The 24,791-nt window shown below is 42.5% G+C and overlaps 1 protein-coding gene and 1 long non-coding RNA gene across 8 annotated transcripts in view; both read right to left on the minus strand.

The window, feature by feature from the left end:
• LOC124009167 (parafibromin-like) overlaps positions 1 to 1,470 on the minus strand; it is a 63,248-nt gene extending 61,778 nt beyond the window's left edge. The window contains exons 1-4 of one of the 3 annotated variants that reach the window (XM_046320715.1): positions 1,341 to 1,468; positions 1,179 to 1,209; positions 861 to 885; positions 447 to 622 (exon numbers count right to left, since the gene is read on the minus strand). In XM_046320715.1, coding sequence (XP_046176671.1) covers positions 447 to 577 — 131 coding nt within the window. In that variant the 5' untranslated portion in view covers positions 578 to 622; positions 861 to 885; positions 1,179 to 1,209; positions 1,341 to 1,468. Of the gene's footprint in view, positions 1 to 446; positions 623 to 860; positions 886 to 1,178; positions 1,299 to 1,340 lie in introns of those variants that run through there. The other 2 variants (XM_046320713.1, XM_046320714.1) reach the window with 2 other exon arrangements.
• Positions 1,471 to 7,283: 5,813 nt separating this feature from the next.
• Positions 7,284 to 17,467, minus strand: LOC124010205. 5 transcript variants are annotated; one of them, XR_006834386.1, is made up of 7 exons: positions 15,371 to 17,089; positions 14,691 to 14,905; positions 14,401 to 14,547; positions 14,150 to 14,299; positions 13,628 to 13,730; positions 13,154 to 13,295; positions 7,284 to 7,859 (listed from the first exon to the last, which is right to left on the minus strand). It is a non-coding gene; the product is annotated as an uncharacterized LOC124010205 (long non-coding RNA). The 5 variants fall into 5 exon arrangements; XR_006834382.1 differs by lacking the exons at positions 14,691 to 14,905; positions 15,371 to 17,089 and adding an exon at positions 17,104 to 17,467; XR_006834384.1 differs by lacking the exons at positions 14,691 to 14,905; positions 15,371 to 17,089 and adding an exon at positions 17,104 to 17,467 and having other exon boundaries at positions 13,135 to 13,295.
• Between the last annotated feature and the right edge of the window lie 7,324 nt (positions 17,468 to 24,791).

A 24,791-nucleotide genomic window follows, 5' to 3' on the forward strand; every position in this document is an offset into this window, starting at 1 on the left:
ACGTGCAGAAATCAATAATAGCTAGCCAACTGCAATATAGTAGCTACCTGGCTAGCTAATCGATCGTGGACAGATTCTCAAATACAATTTTACTTCTGGATTACTAGTTAACGTTACCTAACTACTGTTACGACAACGTTGCCTGGCATGGTTCTGTTAGCTAGGAAGCTAACCATAGCTAGCTACACGAACCATAACAGTATACAGTTCAATAAGCAAGTTAGTTAGCTTGAAATTAGACGGTTAACGTAATAGTTTAACCCAAAACAAACAGTAAAAACCAGCTGCATGTGCGATCTTTCAGTGCAATTAGTCGCACCTTACAAACAGCAAGAAAAGTTTTGACAACACAGCAGTGGCTAGCAGCTAACTAACGTTACTCATTAGCTCGCTACAACAGGCCAATTGAATAGTTATTTACCAATTTTTTTTTTTTAATAACATACCCCCAAATGACATAGTTAGTCTTGACATTTTTAGGCCAAGAGAACTCTCCAAAGATAACTTCGTCTCCTTTGGCGACGATTTCTTTTTTCTGGATGTTGTACAGGCGAAGAACACTCAACACGTCCGCCATCTTCACTTGTCTTCATCTAGCTATGATTGCAAGGCCTCCAGTCACCTATCAACAGAATGCAATGTGGTCTCACTGAATGCCTGATCCCAATTTCCAGTTGTATTTATGTTCAATGTCAATTGATAAACCTAGCCTGAAAACAAACTGCATTACACATATTTTGACTGATCCCTCTATGTACACACACACTTTCAAAAAGTGTATTTAATTCATGCCCATTAACGTTATACCTCAAAATTTGAGATGCACTAATCTCTGCAGTAAACAGTGTAATTAACGTTACCCTCATAACATTTTCTTTGTTTTCCCTGTACAAAAAAAAAGTACAATTGATAGTAAACACTACTATTATTAAGGTTAGCATTGACACTATGTCTGCTGTAAATGGCTAACCCATTTATGGATGCTGATTTAGTCCGGCTCACCCTTCTAATATCCTTTTATCAACATTAGCAAGGGGACGTTTTGTAAGAGCCCAACGACACTCGTTCTGAATGTTACAAACTCATAGCTTGCGGTACGGATTTGAAAACATAAGACCTTATCTTTCATATCAGCTAGAAATAATTTTCTAAATACAAAAGGTTCAATTACAACACACCTTTACATGGGGATGAAGTGGAGTTCATCAACTGGAGGCACACACAGCATGTTTTTAAATGTTAAAACAGTGTTGGAATTGTAGTTCACACCCAGCCAACCGTACCCGCTGAAAACCCTTGAAGGGTTTTCGAGAACTAGTAAATGGAGAAAAAATACTTACATTTCATTGACAGTGGAAAGGAATATTACAACCATGTGACACTAAGGCCTACATTTTCAATTTAGTTCAATTTATAGACGATGTCAGATTGACAGGTCTCTATTATATGGACTGTGGCCATTTTAAATCGACAGGTGTCAATGTGCCCCACTGTATTCAATTACTGCAACTGACTCCAATGTATTTTTCCTCAGAATGGGCATAGATTTTAGCCTACAAGTATGTTTAATTACAGGGTCTAGTAGTACCTATTCAAACATGTACTTTCTGGTGGGTTCTTTATTGATTGACACACCTTGTGCTTTTATTGCACAAGATGAAAACACAAATAAAACAAATCTTTAGAAATCAGTTACAACATTATCTTTGCCTAAAACAGTTGATCTAAAATGGTAGATGACCAAAACTCAATGAATCGCAGTTACTAATTTCCACTTGTGCAATTGTATCTTCAGCTGTCCTTCTGAAATGACACATAAAGATGAATCATTTTAGTATTATCCCATTTTATTTATTCAATATTTGAAGAAATCAATCATTACATTTATACTTCTAAAGTGTTACATAATTATGTAAAAAGTTACATTGTTGGATCTATTACATTGGAAAGGTACCTAGTGCGTTTCTACAGGAATATTGGTAAATTAGGTTTAGCATGACTGACATTACATTCGTTTTTATAAATAAAAACCCTACACTGGAATACTTCTAATGTGCTTCTAGCAGCTTCAGTCTTATCGATGGCTACCATTGTTCCTGTACCCAAGAAGGCAAAGATAACTGATCTAAATGACTACCGCCCCGTAGCACTCACTTCTGTCATCATGAAATGCTTTGAGAGGCTAGTCAAGGATCATATCACCGCCACCTTACCGGCCACCCTAGACCCACTTCAGTTTGCATACCGCCCCAACAGGTCCACAGATGGCACAATCACCATCACACTACACACTGCCCTATCCCATCTGGACAAAAATAATACCTATGTAAGAATTCTGTTCATTGACTACAGCTCAGCATTCAACACCATAGTGCCCTCCAAGCTCATCATCAAGCTGGAGGCCCCTGGGTCTCAACCCCTCGCTGTGCAACTGGGTCCTGGACTTTGATGGACCGCCCCCAGGTGGTTAAGGAAGGAAACAACATCTCCACTTCGCTGATCCTCAACACTGGGAACCCACGAAGGTGTGTGCATTTACATTTACATTTAAGTCATTTAGCAGACGCTCTTATCCAGAGCGACTTACAAATTGGTGCATTCACCTTATGACATCCAGTGGAACAACCACTTTACAATAGTGCATCTAAATATTTTAAGGGGGGTGAGAAGGATTACTTTATCCTATCCTAGGTATTCCTTAAAGAGGTGGGGTTTCAGGTGTCTCCGGAAGGTGGTGATTGACTCCGCTGTCCTGGCGTCGTGAGGGAGTTTGTTCCACCATTGGGGAGCCAGAGCAGCGAACAGTTTTGACTGAGCTGAGCGGGAACTGTACTTCCTCAGTGGTAGGGAGGCGAGCAGGCCAGAGGTGGATGAACGCAGTGCCCTTATTTGGGTGTAGGGCCTGATCAGAGCCTGGAGGTACTGAGGTGCCGTTCCCCTCACAGCTCCGTAGGCAAGCACCATGGTCTTGTAGCGGATGCGAGCTTCAACTGGAAGCCAGTGGAGAGAGCGGAGGAGCGGGGTGACGTGAGAGAACTTGGGAAGGTTGAACACTAGACGGGCTGCGGCGTTCTGGATGAGTTGTAGGGGTTTAATGGCACAGGCAGGGAGCCCAGCCAACAGCGAGTTGCAGTAATCCAGACGGGAGATGACAAGTGCCTGGATTAGGACCTGCGCCGCTTCCTGTGTGAGGCAGGGTCGTACTCTGCGGATGTTGTAGAGCATGAACCTACAGGAACGGGCCACCGCCTTGATGTTAGTTGAGAACGACAGTTTGTTGTCCAGGATCACGCCAAGGTTCTTAGCGCTCTGGGAGGAGGACACAATGGAGTTGTCAACCGTGATGGCGAGATCATGGAACGGGCAGTCCTTCCCGGGAGGAAGAGCAGCTCCGTCTTGCCGAAGTTCAGCTTGAGGTGGTGATCCGTCATCCACACTGATATGTCTGCCAGACATGCAGAGATGCGATTCGCCACCTGGTCATCAGAAGGGGGAAAGGAGAAGATTAATTGTGTGTCGTCTGCATAGCAATGATAGGAGAGACCATGTGAGGTTATGACAGAGCCAAGTGACTTGGTGTATAGCGAGAATAGGAGAGGGCCTAGAACAGAGCCCTGGGGGACACCAGTGGTGAGAGCGCGTGGTGAGGAGACAGATTCTCGCCACGCCACCTGGTAGGAGCGACCTGTCAGGTAGGACGCAATCCAAGCGTGGGCCGCGCCGGAGATGCCCAACTCGGAGAGGGTGGAGAGGAGGATCTGATGGTTCACAGTATCGAAGGCAGCCGATAGGTCTAGAAGGATGAGAGCAGAGGAGAGAGAGTTAGCTTTAGCGGTGCGGAGCGCCTCCGTGATACAGAGAAGAGCAGTCTCAGTTGAATGACTAGTCTTGTGTGCTCGGCCCTCTCCGGTACTCCCTGTTCACCCACGCCGGCATGGCCATGCACGCCTCCTACTCTATCATATAGTTTGCAGACGACACAACAGTAGTGGGCTTGACCACCAACAACATGACGAGACAGCCTACAGGGAGGAGGTGAGGGCACTCGGAGTGTGGTGTCAGGAAAACAACCTCTCACTCAACGTCAACAAAACAAAGGAGATGATCGTCAACTTCAGGAAACAGCAGAGGGAGCACCCCCCTATTCACATCAAAGGGACAGCAGTGGAGAAGGTGTAAAGTTTTAATTTCCTGGGCGTACACATCACAGACAAACTGCAATGGTCCACCCACACAGACAGTGTGGTGAAGAAGGCGTAACAGCCTGTCACCCAAAACCCTGACAAACTTTTACAGATGCACAATCGAGAGCATCCTGTCGGGCTGTATCACAGCATGGTACGGCAACTGCACCACCCTCAACCGCAAGGCTCTCCAGAGGGTGGTTTGGTCTGTACAACGCATCACTGGGGGCAAATTACCTGACCTCCATGACACATACAGCACCGGATGTCACAGGAAGGCCAAAAAGATGTGTATAGTCACTGTATATAGACTTTTTCTATTGTGTTATTGACTCTGTTTGTTTATTCCATGTGTAACTCTGTGTTGTTGTTTGTGTCGCACTGCTTTGCTTTATCTTGGCCAGGTCGCAGTTGTAAATGAGAACGTGTTCTCAACTGGCCTACCTGGTTAAATAAAGGTGAAATAAAAAAAATGGAAAAATAAAAAAAGATCCTCAAGGACAACAACCACCCGAGCCACTGCCTGTTCACACCACTATCATCCAGAAGGCGAGGTCAGTACAGGTGCATCAAAGCTGGGACCGAGAGATAGAAGCTGTTTTTCAATCTCAAAGCCATCAGACTTTTAAATAGCCATCACTAACTGTGAGGCTGCTGCCTACACTGAGACTCAATCACTGGTCACTTTAATAAATGGATCACTTTAATAATGTTACATATCTTTCGCATGTATATACTTTATTGAGACCCAATCACTGGAAACTTTAATAAATGGATCACTAGTCACTTTAAACAATGCCACTTTAAATATTGCCACCTTAATAATGTTTACATATCTTACATTACTCATATCACATGTATAAACTGTATTTTATACCATCTATTGCACCTTGCCTTTGCCGCTCGGCCATCGCTCATCCATATACTTATATGTACATATTCTCATTCACACCTTTAGATTTGTGTAAATAAGGTATGTTTTTTATTTGTAATGCACTTGCAAAATTTGCAAAAAACCTGTTTTCGCTTAGTCATTATGGGGAATTGTGTGTAGATTGATAAGTAAAAATAATTTTGCTGTTTCGTAACAAAATGTGGAAAAAGTTTAGGGGTCTGAATACTTTCCGAATGCACTTTTTGCATACCAATGGCTTTTTTCCCCCAAGTGGTATCAGTTGTTGAAGGTCAAAACAAGGTACTATAAATCAAATCAAATTTTTTATTGGTCACATCCACATGGTTAGTAGATGTTAATGCGAGTGTAGCGAAATGCTTGTGCTTCTAGTTCCAACAGTGCAGTAATATCTAACAAGTAATCTAACAATTCCCCAACAACTACCAAATACACATAAGTATTCGGACCCTTTGCGATGAGACTTGAAATGTAGCTCAGGTGCATCCTCTTTCCATTGATCATCGTTGAGATGGTTCTACAACTTGGAGTCCACCTGTGGTAAATTCAATTGATTGGACATGATTTGAAAATGCACGTACCTGTCTATATAAGGTCCCACAGTTGACAGTGCATGTCAGAGCAAAAACCAAGCCATGAGGTCGAAATAATTGTCCGTAGAGCTCTGAGACAGGACTGTGTCGAGGCACAGATCTGGGGAAGGGTACCGAAACATTTATGCAGCATTGAAGGTCCCCAAGAACACAGTGGCCTCCATCATTCAAAAAAGGAAGATGTTTGGAACCACCAAGACTCTTCCTAGAGCTGGCCTTCCGGCCAAACTGAACAATCGGGGGAGAAGGGCCTTTGCACCAAGGATATTCTATCATGAGTTTGATCTCATCAGAAATATCAATTTGTAAAAAATAAAAAACACTTGCTATCAAACAAAACTAGTTGGTTAGTCTGTATAGTATAGTGGTCAGACCATTTGAGTAAGACAGAAACAGTCCAAGGGCTCTGTCATTACACTTCTCGATAAGCTCAGTTGTAGATTTTCACAGAACATCCAATAACTGACTTTCATTGGCTTTCTCAGACGCCCGGTGCCTCACTTCTTATCGAGTTCTCCAGTTTATCTGTACTAATTTACAATGCTACATACAGGGGGACAGACTTCAAAAGACCATTGGTCCTTCTCTCAGCACATATAAAAGCTGCAGGCTAAAATTAAATCTAGACTTGGTTTCGCTCCTCTTTCACCCCAGCTGCCAAACTAACCCTGATTCAGATGACCATCCTACCCATGCTAGATTACGGAGATGTAATTTATAGATCGGCAGGTAAGGGTGCTCTCTAGCGGCTAGATGTTCTTTACCATCAGATTTGCCACCAATGCTCCTTATAGGACACATCACTGCACTCTATACTCCTCCGTAAACTGATCATCTCTGTATACTCATCGCAAGACCCACTGATTGATGCTTATTTATAAAACCCTCTTAGTCCTCACTCCCCCCTATCTGAGATATCTACTGCAGCCCTCATCCTCCACATGCAACGCCAGTCACATCCTGTTAAAGGTCCCCAAAGCTAACACATCCGAGTCGCTCATCTTTTCAGTTCGCTACAAACACTCAAACTGGACAGTTCTATCTCAATCTCTTCATTCAAAGACTCAATCACAGACACTCTTACTGACATTTGTGGCTGCTTTGATTGATGTATTGTTGTCTCTAACTTCTTGCCCTTTGTGCGGTTGTCTGTGCCCAATAATGTTTGTACCATGTTTTGTGCTGCTGTCATGTGTTGCTGCCTTGCTATGTTGTTGTCTTAGGTCTTTCTTTATGTGGTATTGTGTTGTCTTTCTTGTCGTGATGTGTGTTTTGTCCTATATTTTAAATACATTTTTTTTATTTTTACCCCAGCCCCCTTCCCGGCAGGAGGCGTTTGCCTTTTGGTAGGCCGTCGTTGTAAATAAGAATTTGTTCTTACTTGACGTGCGTAGTTACGTACAATTTTTAAATAAGGTACCAAAAAATTAAAAACTTGCTTTAACATATCATAGTAGTAATGTACTGTACAGTGATCTCCTCCAACAGAAACCTACAATGGAACTATTGCCCATGACAAGATACAGGTCTCTTACACCACCGCTCCTCAATTCAAATGAAACATCTTGAATAATCGTGAATGGTCTTTCCATGTAATGTCTACCATTATTTATTCTTGAAAGAAAGCATTGTTATAACGTAAGAGTACTGTACGCATTAAAGGAATGATTCACCCATTTTTAATTGCACAAATACAATATGACATAAAAAAATGGGTGAATCTTTACTTTGATATCCATTCTTGTAGTGTGATATATATGTAGTCGCATATCATGATATCGTTTTAGATCTCCTTTACCAACTTTAAGATAATAACCGAATACACATTTCCACAATTTGATTGAACCTGCTGGACGCATCTTCATTTCACTCATGATCAAAATAAAAAACAGTATTGTAAATATCAATATCTTTTTGAATTCCCGTTCTCCAGGGCACTTTGTGCGTCATTGCGAGCCAAGTCAATTTCATAGTCTTTCCACCAATGTTTTTATTTCTTTGTACGGTCCAGAATTTGTTCGAAGATCAGGATAAGGTTACGGATGACGTCCGCGGTTCCCAAGTCAAAGCCCTAGAGGTCGAGCATGCCCCTGTCCTCAGCAGGGGCGGCGATGGAGTGGCCTTTGAGGTCAGCCCGCACACTATCAGTTTGGAAAAGCTACCTATTTTCTACCAAAAACAAAACACAAGAGGCATGATGAATAACAATGATTTGAATAACGCTGATTATAGTTGTAGATGAGACAAAACATTTGGCAACTACTTTGATAACCAGTGTTGTTCCATGTCATTTCAGTAAGTCATGACACCCACCATCTCAGATTGTTCTGAAATAGTTCCATTAATTAGAAACAGATATTTTATTATTTTGTTGACAGACGTTTTTGAACTCTGAGAAATTCATTTGCACCCAAATGGGCCATTTAAATGTTTTGGATTCAGCTAGTCAAATATCGTACCAAACATCCGATTTGCACAAAAACCTCAACCGTGGTTAAGATGTGAGGAATCCCCAAACCCCACACCAATGGCCAGTATACAGTATCAGATCTCTGTTTGACAAGTTGTGACTTGGGAGTATTGTTTATTCATACTATGTAATGCATTCTCAGTAGGGGTGTAACGGTACACATATTCGTACTGAACGGGGACCTCGGTTCAGTTCACATTCTAAACCAAAATTAATACGTAAAAAAATATACTGTATATATTTACAAAATAAAAACATTATGCCTATAGTTTATGCCTACACTGCAGCCCATCACATTACCCTTGTAGACCTATGCCTCGAGCATATCTGAGCTGAAAAAAAATATTCAGGCCTGTGCACGTTGTAATCAAAATTCAAACCGTAATGGGCACATTTCAAACTGTCCTTTTGTGAGGCGCAGCTGGGCATTTGTTGGCGAGTGGTGGGGTTGATAAACCAGAATTGGAGGATCCCCCATCATCGTTTAAATCTCCAGTTTGGGAACATTTTGGCTTCCCAGTATATTACAACGGCAATGGACAGAGAGTTGTGGATAAAATGTTTACAGTATGTCGCCACGCTCAACGAGAATAGCCTATGAAGTTGCCAACACCTGAAATATGATGACACATTTATGCCGACGTCACCCCAGTATACCGGAGCAAGACGTAAATGCAAAGAAACACATTGTCTCTCCTCTGCTGATTCTTTCAAAAATGTATAACCCCTTTTTCTCCCCAATTTCGTGATTACAATCTTGTCTCATCGCTGCAACTCCCCAACAGGCTCGGGAGAAGCGAAGGTAAAGTCATGCATCCTCCGAAACATGACCCGCCAAATCGCACTTCTTAACACCGCTCGCTTAACCCGGAAGACAGCTCTACCAACGTGCCAGAGGAAACACTGTTCAGCTAACAACCGAAGTCAGCCTGCAGGCACCCTGCCCGCCATAAAGAGTCACTAAAGCGCGATGAGCCAAGTAAAACCCCCCCAGCCAAACCCTCCCAGCCAAACCCTCCCCTAACACAAGCCTGCCTCAGCGCTCTCCAAGACAATTATTTCGACCTCATAGCTTGGTTTTTGCTCAAACACGCACTGTCAACTGTGGGACCTTATATAGACAAGTGTGAGCCTTTCCAAATCATGTCCAATCAATTGAATTTACCACAGGTGGACTCCCAAGTTGTAGAAACATCTCAAGGATGATCAATGGAAACAGGATGCATCTGAGCCTAATTTCAACTCTCATAGCAAAAGGTCTGAATACTTATGTGCATTTGCAAACATTTCTAAAAACCTGTTTTCATTTTGATGTATTGTGTGTAGATTGTTGAGGACATTATTTTATTAATTTTAGAATAAGGATGTAACAAAATGTAGAACAAGTGAAGGAGGTATGAATTACTTTCAGAAGTTACTGTATAAGCAAACCAAAGCCAAAGTTTTTCATGAACCAGTGTTGTGCTTGCTTAACAGTGAGGGGATTCGATTAATCTGGACTGGGTAGGCATGTTTAGCACCAGGTGAAAGTTGATTGCATTAGTTGTGATACCGGGCAGCCTCCCAGGCGTGAGCCAGGTGCCTTGTTCAAAACAAGTGACATAGGAGCACGTGGAATAATGATTATGATTGTGTTTTCACATGCAAAAGTGATTGCCTTTGATTAAAAAAACACCGTACCTTTCTTCCCAATGAAAAATAATTTGAAAATTCAAACATTTATGGGAAAGAGAGGTTTTTGGATGATGTACCATGTTGCCTTGTTGACATTCGATTTGAGAGGTTTGCTCTACCCTCATTGTTTTTGCTCATTCATGTCACGTGCCAACGATCGGTGCCCTGTGGCTCAGCATAATCGAATCTTCCCAGTGGCAGCCCATCACATTACCCTGGAGTGGGAGGACAATGTACCATGCTACAGACATGCCCCCTTTATGAAAGTCACAAGCAGGGCTTGACATTAACATTTTTAGACACTTGTCTTTTGGACATGTAGGACCAAATACTTGATTTTATTTAAACTTTTTTTTTAAAGTATTATTATTATTTATTTTTTACTTGTCCGAAAACTGAAATAATTTGTCCAAACAACAACAATAAAAAATATTCGTAACACCATAGGTCAAAAGGGGTGACTGAAAATCAGTGTACATAGGAGGGATCGATTATTGCTACTCCCTTGTACCCGCTTGATGAATTAAGGTCACTAATTAGTAAGGAACTCCCCTCACCTGGTTGTCTAAGTCTTAATTGAAAGGAAAAAACAGCAGACACTAGACCTTTCATGGAATGAGTTTGACATCCCTGCCATAGACAATGTTATCGCACTAACAGCCATCCCAAATAATGTACCAAAAAGTAACACATTAAATAAAAATACTTCTACGCATTTGGCTGGCATGCTACTAGAGGGATGAGAGGCATCATGACATTGACAAAATATATTTAGTGGAGGCAAATCTTTTCAAATAGCCTATTCCATTCTGGTGGAGTGAGTCAACAGGCCTGGCTGGCTGTGTGTTCTGTGATAGGTTGTAAATCATCATGAACTGGATAATTATAAACTAATTAAAAATGTTTCCCACATCCTCCTCTCGTTATTCCTAGGCTACTATATGCATTGTAGGTGGGTTGCACATTGCTAGAATAATAAAAGGAATAGGCCTAGGCCAACTACTCATTTATTTCATAAGACTTCCTCAGTTGTAGCCTCAACTCTTGACTCCTCATTAGATTTTCCATCTTGGTATTGTATGCTCAATTTCACTTCGTGTGGCCTAAAATATGTAATTCAAAATAAATCTGTGAATGAGAATAGCAGACTCAGACTTCCATAATTATTCCCATTTAAAAGCTGAAACTTTAGGACAAACACTATTAGAACAGTTTGGAAAACACTATTCATAACTTTAATGTCTTAATGTTTTTATCATATTTCAGTTAGTATGATTAATTTCTGTCTATTAATGCTTTGCTTCACTGTTTGTTAAAATTTCTCATTAGATTTGTATATATTGCTATTGTTTTTTTCTCTCATTATTACCTTAGATCCCATGTTTTGGGGTTATTCAAAAACAACTTACCTTTGAGATATCTAACAGAGTTCTAGGATTCATTTGTTTGATAATGAAATTACACAGCTGGAGAAATCTAGCATGCATTAAAATGAAAGAGTGGTTTAATAGGTCAAGTCATATTCGTATCAAATGAAGAGAAAATAGAACATTTGGGCTTCGACAAGACACCTGTGTGTCCGCTATAAAAAATAAATACTTTGGTTGTTGATTCCAGACCGTCAAATATTTGAGAGTTAAAATAAATATCCAAATGGATATTTTGTGCTGCTTTGGTGAGATTCTCTTGCTTTATGAAAATACAACATATTTATTGAAATAGGCTATAATAAATAGCAATATACGCAATTTACTCAGAATCTCAAACATGCACTGCCTTGCTTTGTGCTGCCTGGTCCAATTCTGATCGGAGTAATTGTTTGATAGTGATTAATGCATTACAAATTGTATTTACGACTTCACAACTGGTAAATTCCCACATGGTTCCAAAAACGCAGGATCAGAGTGGAAATTTAAGAGTCCCAGCATAAAGTCCGGTCACAACAGACAATGCCAGGAACATTGTGAATGCTGAACATTGTGAATGGCATTTAATTTTCCCACTGTACCGAAACGCAAACTGTTACAACCCAATTCTTAGTAAATTTGGTGATGGTATGTTGTGTGATTAGTGACACTTTCCATTAAACCTAACCCAATACAAAACCCTTTACTGTGTGTGTTTGGGACTTTTACCATTGAAAACCCTTAGAGACCATAACATTGAAACCAATAGAACTGCTGTAGCCTAGCAGTTTGCTTCTTCACCAAACACACAGGGGTGGTTTTCTGGACACAGATTTAGCCTAAGAGAAGGACAAACTCAACTTTTTTCATGGAGGAATGGCTTGATGTTACGATCTTGATAATGGACGGACCAAGGAGCAGCGTGTGTAGAGTTCTATATCTTTATTACGGTGAAACTTCAAACAAAAAATAAATAAACCAGGAATGGGCGAGGGGACGGTCTAAAGTTATACTATTACACCTAGTCACGCCCTGACCTACAACACCATAGAGAACTAAGGGCTCTCTATGGTCAGGGTGTGACATTTGAATTGTGGATGACCACAATGTCTTTTCACCATGAGCAAAAGCTATTGGTTTTCTACCCAAAGTTCCAAAGAAAATGTTGTGATACATTTGATAAACACAACACCGTTTCTTTTTTATTTTTTTTAATGGCAGTAGCAGGATCTCTCTAAACAGGAAAAAAGAAAATAATGATTTACTCTGACTAGATTACATAGCATGAATAAACAATACTCCAAGTCACAGCTTCATACAACTTTTCAAACAGAGATAACTGATACTATATACTGACCAATTGGGGTAGGTATGTGTCGTTTTATAATTTATTTGGATTCCTCATATTTGTGGAAATCGGATGTTGCGTACTATATTTATTGTATATTATATGAATCCTACATTTGAAATTGCCAATTTGGGTGAAATCAATTAGCTTAATTTCTCAGTGCAAATTATATTTAAACAAAACGATGTTGTAGAAATACTGTCTTGTGTTTCTATCGACAGAAACAATTTCAGAACAATCGGCGTTGGTGTGTCAAAATCCTCTTTCTTGTGCTTTGAGGTGGAACGACCCCAGAATGTACTTGACCAAGCTGCACATAATGACACAGAAAAGGTGCATGACACAAACATGATTGAATTGTGATTAAAGAGTAGTTAGTAGTGTAATCACATGTACTTAAAAAATATATATATATTCCATGTGACATGGTATCTGTGCAAGTGTTTTCCAAAAGTCTATTTTTCAATCAATGCAGCACAGGTTGGCATTAACAGAGCAGTGGGGGTAGGACAGTGGTACACCACAGAATCATTCTCTGAGGATTACCTTGATACATCCAACTTACATGTCTGTACATCCTCGGACACTCCCCCGGGTTGGCCGTGCCAGCAGGCGCTGTTGGTGAATATGATGAACATGTTCACAGTGATCCCTTTCTCCGAAGCCCACAGGTTGGGGAGAGCACAGTCTGTATAGCCACTGGTTATCTGTGAACAGATCAATGACGCAGCGGTAAGCTATGACCCACAGTCATAGCACTTACACAACGTCATGTTTTATCAAAGAAATGGGCCATGTTCAGTAGGGCTCGGCAGCAAAACGTTTGAAAACAAAAATGAGCTTTTCTTATTGGACCAAATCCGATAAGTTCCTCCCTGTTTCAGTCCATTATCTTCAGTTTGGTTCCCTTATGGACATGACCCTGGTTTCAGACAGTGCGACTAGTTGGCAAGCAAGCGTTCAGCAAGCAAGCTTTTGTCTGTAAAACAATGTGCGTTTCGAGATGCACATTTTGTAGTGTGACACTTAATGTCTGTACCTTGACCAGCTTAGCTGTTACTTCACGAAGAGACATGTCGGCTGAAATTGTGCAAGGAACCATAGCTCCCTCAGAGTGTCTCTGCCTCCGTCCGCACAAGAACCTGTAACATAGACACAACCAACTTGGTACATAATGTTAAAATAGTCCCGCTCTAAAATTCCTGGAATGGTCATTACAATTTGACATAACATGTACTCATAACAGAGCATGCCTGGAATGCCTGTGCCCTCTTGAGATGGCGGCATGTGAGGGGGAGATGTGGCAGGAACCCATGGAATCTCTCAACAGACCCTTTCCTTAACCTTAGCTTCCTCCAGAGACCGTCTAGCCTTCCCATGTTTATAGATGCAGCTTAGAAACACAGCTGTGACAACTAGTCATTAAACCGTGCTTCGGAGTGCAGCTGTAGTTCAACAGAGAGCCCACCCCCCATCTTTGCCATTAACGCGTCTGTGTCAAGTGCAGCCTCTATCCATCTCCATGGTGCATCTTGAGTGCAGGATAGTCGTGTCGACTTACCATGACTATCGCTGCAGCCGTGACTGAGGTCCCCTGAACAATGCTGCTCAGAGGCGTGCTAATGTCCACGGCCACCACAAAACGCTTTCCCGCCGGATCCACCATGTCATTTTCTGATGCCGCCAAGATGCTGAAGGGGTGGACTTTTGCCTACAATAACAATACAACTACTAGATAGATCTCTGAGAAAGCAGCAAGTGAATGAATCCCAGTTCATTGAGCGTGAGAGACAGCAGGTAGGTATGTCTCACCTTTTTTAAAGCCACCTAACTCTTGATCGTCTCGCAAACCGCTACCACGTCTGAGCTTCCTGGTTAGAGGACTTGGTCTGGTGTCATCTTACCCATGACTCTTAGCACTGATGCCATGGGCATCTCCTTTAACAATGTTTTCCATACCTACAGAGAAGAAAAGGCATCATACAATCAGAAGACCAAAAAAACAACCCCCAATCTTATCCCCAAAAAAGTAATGAGAATGTCTTGAGACCCTAATATGAAAAACTTCAACATCTGACCAACTTTCATTTGGAGTGAATTACCCCTTTTAAGAGTTGGTTAACTAAGTTGGTTGGTGCACACTGTCCACCTCTTTGGACTTCAGGTGGTCTCTCAGTAGTTGTTCCCGCTCCAGCCTGTGCTCCTCTATCAGATGGGCGAGCTCTATCTCGTCAATAGTGTTATTGACCTTCTAAACCGCTTCCATGTACGAGAGGACTTTGACCACCCCCTCAGAGTTCTCCTTGTCGCCGTATGCCTTTTTACGAGAGTAAAAAAATAATGACAGGCCTAATGGAAACAGAACTCGTTTCCGTAAACTTTCCAAATGTAGACAAAACTAAATGCGCTCGGAAAGGTGGGATCTTTTTGTGTCTGTAAAATGTATTATGCGAGAAATGTCAGTGGAAACGCTTTAATACGCAAGTATTGATATAAATCCATCATATCGAAGTAAACGTCAATGACGTGGTCCTCCCACTATGAGTCAGGAAAGCATGCAGTTTATTAGGCTACAAATAAAATAAATTAGGAACTTCACAGGGTGGTGAAAGTGTAAGGTGATGAGCTTGATGCTCCTTTCCAATAAATATCGAGGGTCTTATTCTGCTGACATGACAACAAAAAAAATTATTGCCCTTTTGTCCATAATAACCGCATCATGGTAGGCTAGACATGCGCTCTAGCCAACAGCGTAAAGATAACGATAGTAAAAGGTACTCACCATGCTTTTTTCTTGTTTTTTTTGTGTGATTTCAGAGAGTTTCTTGCTGTGGTATCATATCACCACACACAGTTGCTTTTTGGTTGTGACATCACTAATTTCATCATTAATCAATGAGTAAGACTCATTCCCAATGTCCTTTAGTTCCTCATGCACCGCAGGCCCTATAACTGCATTGATGAGCGCTGTGCATTTTGTTCTGTGGATACTGTTGAAGATAATGTCTTCAACAACACATCCCAGGTGATCAACAGTTGCAATGCTGGAGTGGCATGCAATGTGTAGCCATCAATAACGCTGTTTAACTGTGTTATTCTCTCTTACAAATGCAGTTCTTGTGTCATATTCTTGCATTAGAAAATGGATCAGCGTTTTTCTTGTGTTTCTCCATTTGTTCATGAGAAATAAGATCGTGGTGGGCTCTCATTTCTGATTTGCAATACCGACAGTAAGCTTTGTCATTTCCTGGGATGCTCTTAATCAATTACACTATAACCCGTTCTCTTTCTCAGCCTTTGCAATATTTTGCCCATTTTACCTGCCATTCTGACAGTAGAATCGTGTCTAGACAGTAAACTAGCGAATCAAATCGGTTCGTTCCTCTGTCTTCAACTTTCTGCCCATACATATCCAGAGAGAAAGCACATTGTTCGATCCTCTCTCTGAAACTGTTTGTGCATTTCTCCGTTTCTCTCCCTTTCTGTGTTGGCTGTCATGATTTGGTAGGACTGGGGGCGGTCAGGACACAAAGAATGAAGCAAAGAAGAAGTATGTAGCTAGCTACCTAGGGCTGCTGTTGTTGAATCTCACGTCACTTGTCATGATGTGCGCTCGTGCTGCTCTTCTCGGACGTGACTCAGCTGAGCTGTCTGGTGCAGCAGAAGCACTCTCTGTCTTTATGGTTGAGATTGAATGAATATAACTACGCACCTTATGAATTTTATTAACACTCATGCATGACGCAATGTTAGTAATGCGTTGGTATGACGACATGTTAGGTACACGCAGACGTTGGTAAGGTTTTGGTATCATGTCATGTTAGTCAGACGTTCAAAGGTAGACGACAGCCACACGGTGGTAGCGTTGCCTAGGCTTAAATCTGGCACTCCGGTCCGTCCCTCCCTTCCAACGACTGTATATGAAGTGCCTTCCCCGCACCACACCCTCACTTAGCAGCAGCAGCCTACCTCACTGCCTGATCTGATAGTCAGCAGCAGCAGGTCACAGTGAAATGAATAGATAACACAAAAAGTGAAATGCTATGGCGTCCGCAATGCAATTTAGAAGTAGCTCAAAAACCTACAACTCGCAACCAATACATTTTCACCCGCGACATTGTTTTCAAAGTAGCCAATTCCCAGGAAAACTGAGAACATGAGCAGCAGCAGGGGTGTATTCATTACTCAGATTCCGTTGCAAATCTTCAACCTATTGTTCTTAAACAGAAGTTAGAGTTAATTTTAATTGTATGGTTTCAACGGGTTGCCATTCCAATCTGAATAGTCTAAGAAGTGTGTGACACAAGCTGCACATCTATAAATGATCGGTTCTTCCATGATCTAAAGTGGAGTGAAATCTTCCAGACACTTTTTTTTAAAGAGAAACATGACTTAACTACAACTTCCGTTTAAGAATAAAACATAACTCAACAGAAGAAACCTTTGTAACGTAAACCGTTTAAGAACCAAACAGAAGCAAATAGAGCAAACAAAATGAAACGGGGAGGGACCTACCTGAATTTGTCCAGTAGAAACTCTCGTTTTCTTTTCAATATGTTTACCGTTTGAAGTAAACGGTTTTTTTTTGCAAACGTTTTGCCATAGAATTTGCGTAATGATTACACCCCAGTTGTACACTTTTTCATCCTTCTGCCTTGTTCAAGACGTCTCGGAACTTGGAAACTCAGAAATGTCCGACTTGGAAACTATGACGTGAGTCCTTGTGCTACTTGTCAGAGGCTGCGTTTACACAGGAAGCCCAATTCTGATATTTTTTTCCTTCACTGATTAGTATTTTGAGCAATCAGATCAGTTTTGATAAAGCCAGTAATGGTTGGGGAAACACCCCCCCCTGACACCTCCCTATGCGTCAATTTTTGATGCCTTTGCCTTCAAGCTAATTTCAGAAACTCGGAACCTCTGAGTTAAAATGTCAGTACGTATTTTGCATAGAACTTCCTATTGGTTGAGTCTGATACTTTCAAAGTGGGAAATTCGAACCTTACCTCTTTTCAACATGACATTTCTATTTGCAACATTGGACAACATTTGACTACTGAATGTGGCCCTTGATTAAAATAATCCTATCCAATCCTTTTCTGATAAACTAGCTTAAAATCAAACATTATTGATCTGATATTGGATTGCAAAATAGGGGATAAAATAATCCACATCATTCCTATCCATATAATTAAAAAAAAATAAAAGTAAAACTGGGCCTTTACTAAGCTCAGATTTTGTCCTGGTACTAGACTGGTCAACCAGGCAAACTGTGCAAGTGGGCTATTTAATGAATAATAAATAATATTCTGCAAGTTGATCGTTTCAGAGAGGCCTTTGTTATAAAGGGTCTTTGCTATGAACTGTAACGTCATTCGCACAATTCGCATCCTAGTCCACTGTAAATTTAAAGTAACTCTACAGTGTTTCCATATTTTTATGAAATATGACCTGTCATTAATAGCAATATGAGTGAAATAGTTTTACTTTGAATTAAGTATGTTAAAAAGCAGCTTTTCTGTGTTAGAATGGTGTGGGCGTTTACCAGTCATTCAAAAAATATCTATCCAATTTATGCCTAGGCTACATACGAGTATAGGATGAGTAAACAACATTATTTGGATATGAGTTAACAGAATATTAACTTTTAAATGTGAGATTTCCACTGGACAGTTACTTTAATGTGAGCTAAACACATCATAAGGTGTTAGGCTTCTTCAATTTCTAGTAGCACCAGAGGACACTGTTGGCTAAAATATAGACACTACTGGTTTTAAGGAAGCAAAAACCTACCAATGTAAAGCTTTGACCACATGCCGGCAAGGGAATGATTGTCGAGGAAGGCTGCCTTAACCGCAGCACCATCCTCAGGCAAATATGTCTTGAATTACATAACCTAGATAATAGTATTATCCCAATGTATTATCCCAATGACCTCTTCTGACTGACTAAAGAGCAACGCTGCATGCTCAAGTAAACTCAGCAAAAGAAAGAACATCCTCTCACAGTCAACTGCGTTTATTTTCATCAAACTTAACATGTGTAAATATCTGTATGAAGAAAACAAGATTCAACAACTGAGACATAAACTGAACAAGTTCCACAGAAATGTGACTAACAGAAATGGAATAATGTGTCCCTGAACAAAGGGTGGGGGGGGGTTAAAATCAAAAGTAACAGTCAGTATCTGGTGTAGCCACCAGCTTCATTAAGTACTGCAGTGCATCTCCTCCTCATGGACTGCACCAGTTCTTGCTGTGAGATGCTACCCCCTTCTTCCACCAAGGCACCTGCAAGTTCCAGGGGGGAACTGGGGGGAATGGCCCTGGCCCTCACCCTCAATGGGATTGAGATCCGGGTTCTTCGCTGGCCATTGCAGAACACTGACATTCCTGTCTTGCAGGAAATCATTCACAGAAAGAGCAGTATGGCTGGTGACATTGTCATGCTGGAGGGTTATGTCAGGATGAGCCTGTAGGAAGGGTACCACACGAGGGAGGAGGATGTCTTCCCTGTAACGCACAGCGCTGAGATTGCCTGCAATGACAACAAGCTCAGTCCGATGATGCTGTGACACATCGACCCAGACCATGACGGACCCTCCACCTCCAAATCGATCCCGCTACGGAGTACAGGCCTCGGTGTCACGCTCATTTCTTCAACGATAAACGCGAATCCGACCATCACCCCTGGTGAGACAAAACCACGACTCATCAGTGAAGAGCACTTTTTGCCAGTCCTGTCTGGTCCAGCGACTGTGGGTTTGTGCCCATAGGCGATGTTGTTGTCGGTGATGTCTGGTGAGGACCTGCCTTACAACAGGCCTACAAGCCTCTGTCCATCCTCTCTCAGCCTATTGCGGAATGTCTGAGCACCGATGGTGCATTCCTGGTGTAACTCGGGCAGTTGTTGTTGCCATCCTGTACCTGTCCCGCAGGTGTATTGTTTGGATGTACCGATCCTGTGCAGGTGTTGTTACACGTGGTCTGCCACTGCGAGGACGATCAGTCTTCCTGTAGAGCTATCTTAGGCGTCCCATTGCAATATATTTCCCTGGCCACATCTGCAGTCCTCAATGCCTCCTTGCAGCATGCCTAAGGGACGTTCACGCAGATGAGCAGGGACCTTGGGTATCTTTCTTTTGGTGTTTTCAGAGTCAGCAGAAAGGCCTCTTTAGTGTCATAAGTTTTCATAACTGTGACCTTAATTGCCTACCGTCTGTAAGCTGTTAGTGTCTTCACAACCGTTCCACAGGTGCATGTTTATTAATTGTTTATGGTTCATGGAACGAGCATGGGAAACAGTATGTAAACCCTTTACAATGAAGATCTGTGAAGTTATTTTGATTTTTACGAATTATCTTTGAAAGACAGTCTCCTGAAAAAGGGACGTTTCCTTTTTTTGCTGAGTTTAGTTACATCGTACTTAGCTTCGTGATCAGATTCTTATCCGCTTCTTGAGTGATAATGTGTGCAATTAAAATGAATTCATACTGCAATGACTATTCTGACGGCATGATGAGAATTTAGGCTCTTATTATGAGAGGATCGGTTGGGAGGGAAACTGGTTCATTTCTATTGGATGATGTAACACCTTCTGGTGGTGCGCGATGTGGCATTGTGTGATTACTGTAGGTGTTCAAATTGTTCTGTCAGTAAAGAATTTGGAAATGTTGTAAGAAATATTTTGTGTGTGCGCCTGTGCGCATGCGCATACAGTACCCGTCAAAAGTTTGCATACGCCTGCCTAATTCATTCATTTTTTACAATTTTCGACATTGTAGAATAACAGTGAAGACATCAACACTATGAAATAACAGATATGGAATCATCTACTAACCAAATAAGAGTTAAACAAAACAAAAAGTATTCTAAGTAGCCCTCCTTTGCCTTGACAGCTTTGCACACTCTTGGCATTCTGGTGCTTACATTGCATTCCAATAAACCGGTGTTCCTTGTTAAAAGTTAATTTGTGGAATTTCTTTCCTTAATGTGTTTGAGCCAATCAGTTGTGTTGTGACAAGGTAGGGATGGTATTGATTATTATTATTTGACCCTGCCGGTCATATTTGAACATCTTGGCCATGTTCTGTTATAATCTCCACCCGGCACAGCCAGAAGAGGACTAGCCACCACTCATAGCCTGGGTCCTCTCTAGGTTTCTTCCTAGGTTCTGGCCTTTCTAGGGAGCTTTTCCTTGCCATCGTGCTTCTACACCTGCATTGCTTGCTGTCTGGGGTTTTAGGCTGGGTTTCTGTACAACACTTTGAGATGTCAGCTGATGTAAGAAGGGCTTTATAAATACATTTGTCTGATTTGATTTGGTATACAGACGATAGCTCTATTTGGTAAAAGATCAAGTCCATATTATGACAAGAACAGCTCAAAAAAGCAAAGAGAGATGACAGTCATGAAGGTCAGTCAATGCGGTAAATTTCAAAAACTTGGAACGTTTCTTCATGTGCAGTCTCAAAAACCATCAAGCACTATGATGAAATGATATGATGACCACCACAGGAAAGGAAACCCAGAAATCAAATCAAGTCAAATTTTATTAGGCACACACGCCAAATTACAACAGGTGAAATGCTTACTTTACGAGCCCTTAACCAACAGTGCAGTTTAAAAAAAAATGGAAAATAATAAAAGTAACAAGTAATTAAAGAGCAGCAGTAAAAAATAGCAACATATACAGGGGGGTGCCAGTACAGAGTCACTGTGCTGGGGCACCGGTTAGTTGAGGTAGTATGTACATGTTGGTAGAGTTAATTAAAGTGACTATTCATAGATGACAACAGAGAGTGACAGTGGTGTGTGTGGGGCTACACAAATAGTCTGGGTAGCCATTTGACTAGACGTTCAGGAGTCTTATGGCTTGGGGGTAGAAGCTGTTTAGAAGCCTCTTGAACCTACATTTGGTGCTTCGGTACTGCTTGCCATGCGGTAGCAGATAGAACAGTCTATGACTAGGGTGGCTGCAGTCTTTGTACCGCCTGGTACAGAGGTCATGGATGGCAGGAAGCTTGGCCCCAGCGATGTACTGGGCCGTTCACACTGCCCTCCGTAGTGCCTTGCGGTCGGATGCTGAGCAGTTGCCAGGCAGTGATGCAACCCGTCAGGATGCTTTCACTGGTGCAGCTGTTGAACCTTTTTGAGGATCTGAGGACCCATGCCAAATCGTTTCAGTCTCCTGAGGGTGAATATCTTTTGTTGTGCCCACTTCATGACTGTCATGGTGTGCTTGGACCATGTTAGTTTGTTGTTGATGTGGACACCAAGGAACTTGAAGCTCTCACCATGCTCCACTGCAGCCTCGTCGATGAAAATGGGGACGTGCTTGGTCCTCTTTTTCCTGTAGTCCACAATCATCTCCTTTGTCTTGATCACGTTGAGCGAGAGGTTGTTGTCCTGGCATCACACGGCCAGGTCTCTGACCTCTCTTTAGGCTGTCTTGTTGTTGTCGGTGATCAGGCCTACCACTGTTATGTCATCGGAAAATGTAATGATGGTGTTGGGGTCGTGCCTGGCCGTGCAGTCATGAGTGAACAGGGAGTACAGGAGGGGGCTGAGCACCCACCCCTGAAGGGCCCCTGTGTTGAGGATCAGCGTGGTGGGTGTGATGTTACCTACCCTTACCACCTGGGGGTGGCCCATCAGGAAGTCAGTGTTTAGTGTTTTATCCCAGGGTGCTTAGCTTCTTGATGATCTTTGAGGGCACTAGTGTCAGGATTTGGCCAGGGTTGTTCCGGTTTTTGGTCACTAGATGCCCCCATTGTGCTTTTTGACCTTTTGTTTTCCCTTGATCCCCATTATTATTTGCACCTGTGCCTCGTTTCCCCTGATTGTATTTAAACCCTTTGTTTTCCTCTGTTCTTTGCTCTGTGTTTGTATGTTAGCACCCAGCCCTAGTACTCTGAGAACTCTTGTTGATCCCGGTGGACTCTCTTGTGGAATTCTGTTTTTTTTGTTCTTGTTTGTTTGTTTTTTTGAGTATCTTTTGAGGCTTTTTGTGCTTTACCTTCCACCTTGTGGATTTACCTTTTTTGTCTTGGAGGATTACCTTTGTTCTTGTAGGATTCCTTTTGAGGTTGTGGAGTTACATGTTTTCCTGAAGAACTTCACTTTTTACTTCATTAAATACACCGTCTCAAGTACTGCTGTGTCTGCCTCATCTTCTGGGTTCTGCCGACTATTCGTGGCTCAGTTGGTTAAGTGACTGTTTCTCACTCCGGAGACCCGGATTTGTAACCGGGTCCTGACAACTAGGGTGTTGAAAGCTGAGCTGTAGTCAATGAATAGCATTCTCACATATATGTTCCTTTCGTCCAGGTGGGAAAGGGCAGTGTGGCGTGCAATAGAGAATGCATCATTTGTGGATCTGTTTGGGCAGTATGCAAATTGGAGTGGGTCTAAGAATGTGCAAAGCAGTCATCAAGGTAAAGGGTGGCTACTTTGAAGAATCTAAAATATATTTTGATTTGTTTAACACTTTATTGGTTACTTCATGATTCCATATGTGTTATTTCATAGTTTATTCTACATGGTAGAAAATAGTAAAAATAAAGAAAAAGTCTTCCTCCACGTAAGCCGACAGCATCTGACGAACTTCAAGGCTGAAGGCACTCTGACTTCTGCCTCCTGGTCCGGGAACAATGGAGGGGCATAGCCAAACTGACACTCGTGCGGGGACATACCAGTGGAGGAGGAGCGCAAGGTGTTGTGCGCATATTCGGCCCAAACAATGAAGGACGACTATGTGGACGGGTTGTTACGAGTCATACATCGGAGGGTGGTTTCCAGCTCTTGATTCATCCTCTCTGTTTGGCCGTTGGACTCCGGATGGTACCCTGAAGATAGACTGGCAGAAGCCCCCATGAGTTGGCAGAAGGCCTTCCAAAACCTAGAGGCGAACTGGGGACCTCTGTCAGAAACCATATCTTAAGGAATGCCGAAGACTCGGAACACATGATTAATTACCAACTCAGCCGTTTCCTTGGCAGAAGGTAACTTAGTCAGAGGGACGAACCTGGCCGCCTTTGAAAACCTGTTGATTATGACTAGGATAGTAGTATTGCCATGGGATGGGGGAAGGCCAGTAATAAAGTCCAACGAGATATGGGACCAGGGTCTGTGGGGAACAGGTAAAGGGTGAAGGAGTCCTTGCGGGCGGAGGTGAGAAGATTTTCCCTGGCAGCACACGGGGCAGGCATTGACGAAAGTGGCAACGTCTTCTCTTATGGTAGGCCAACAGAACTTACGCTGGATGAACTCCAAGGTGCGACCTACGCCCGGGTGACAGGTGAGGCGAGAGGAGTGCCCCCACAGAAGGACCTGAGTCCTCACTGCCTTGGGGACAAACAACCGATTGGCAGGACCTCCTTTCGGGTCCGGTTCAATAGCTTGAGCTCGTCTCACGGTATCCTCAACTTGCCACGAGATCGGAGCCACGATCTTAGCAGCAGGAAGGACAGGCATGTCCGTGTCATCTCGAATGGCAGGAGCGTAGACTCGGGACAGGGCATCCGGTTTGAGATTCTTTGACCCGGGCCGATAGGTGAGGATAAACTGGAATCGATTGAAGAAAAGAGACCATCTAGCTTGTCTAGAGTTCAACCGCTTCGCCTGCTGGATATACTCCAGATTTTTGTGGTCCGTAAGCACTTGAAACGGGTGAGAAGCCCCCACGAGCCAGTGTCTCCATTCCTTCAATGCCATCTTAACCGCTAGGAGTTCGCGATCCCCCACATCGTAGTTCCTCTCAGCCGGGGTAAGCCGGTGTGAGAAGAAAGCACACGGATGAAGCTTCTTGTCTTCACCCCTCTGAGACAGGACAGCTCCAACACCAACCTCTGAGGTGTCTACCTCCACCACAAACGGTTCATCCGTAGTCGGTATTATCAGGATGGGAGCAGAGAGGACGCGCTGCTTGAGTCCTTGGAAGGCCGTCGCAGCTTCTCTTTCCCACAAAAACCTTGCATTGCCACCCTTGGTTAAGGCTGAGAGAGGGGCTGCCACCAAGCTGAAGTTCTTGATGAACTTGCGGTAAACGTTAGTGAAGCCCAGGAAACGCTGAATTTCCTTAACGGATTTGGGGGTGGGCCAATCCGCTACCGCCCCTACCTTCCTGGGGTCCATTTGGACTCGACCGGGTTCCACTACAAATCCCAGGAATTGTATTCGGGATGAATGGAATTCACATTTTCC

Source organism: Oncorhynchus gorbuscha, linkage group LG22 (assembly GCF_021184085.1).
Source record: "Oncorhynchus gorbuscha isolate QuinsamMale2020 ecotype Even-year linkage group LG22, OgorEven_v1.0, whole genome shotgun sequence".
NCBI lineage: Eukaryota > Metazoa > Chordata > Actinopteri > Salmoniformes > Salmonidae > Oncorhynchus > Oncorhynchus gorbuscha.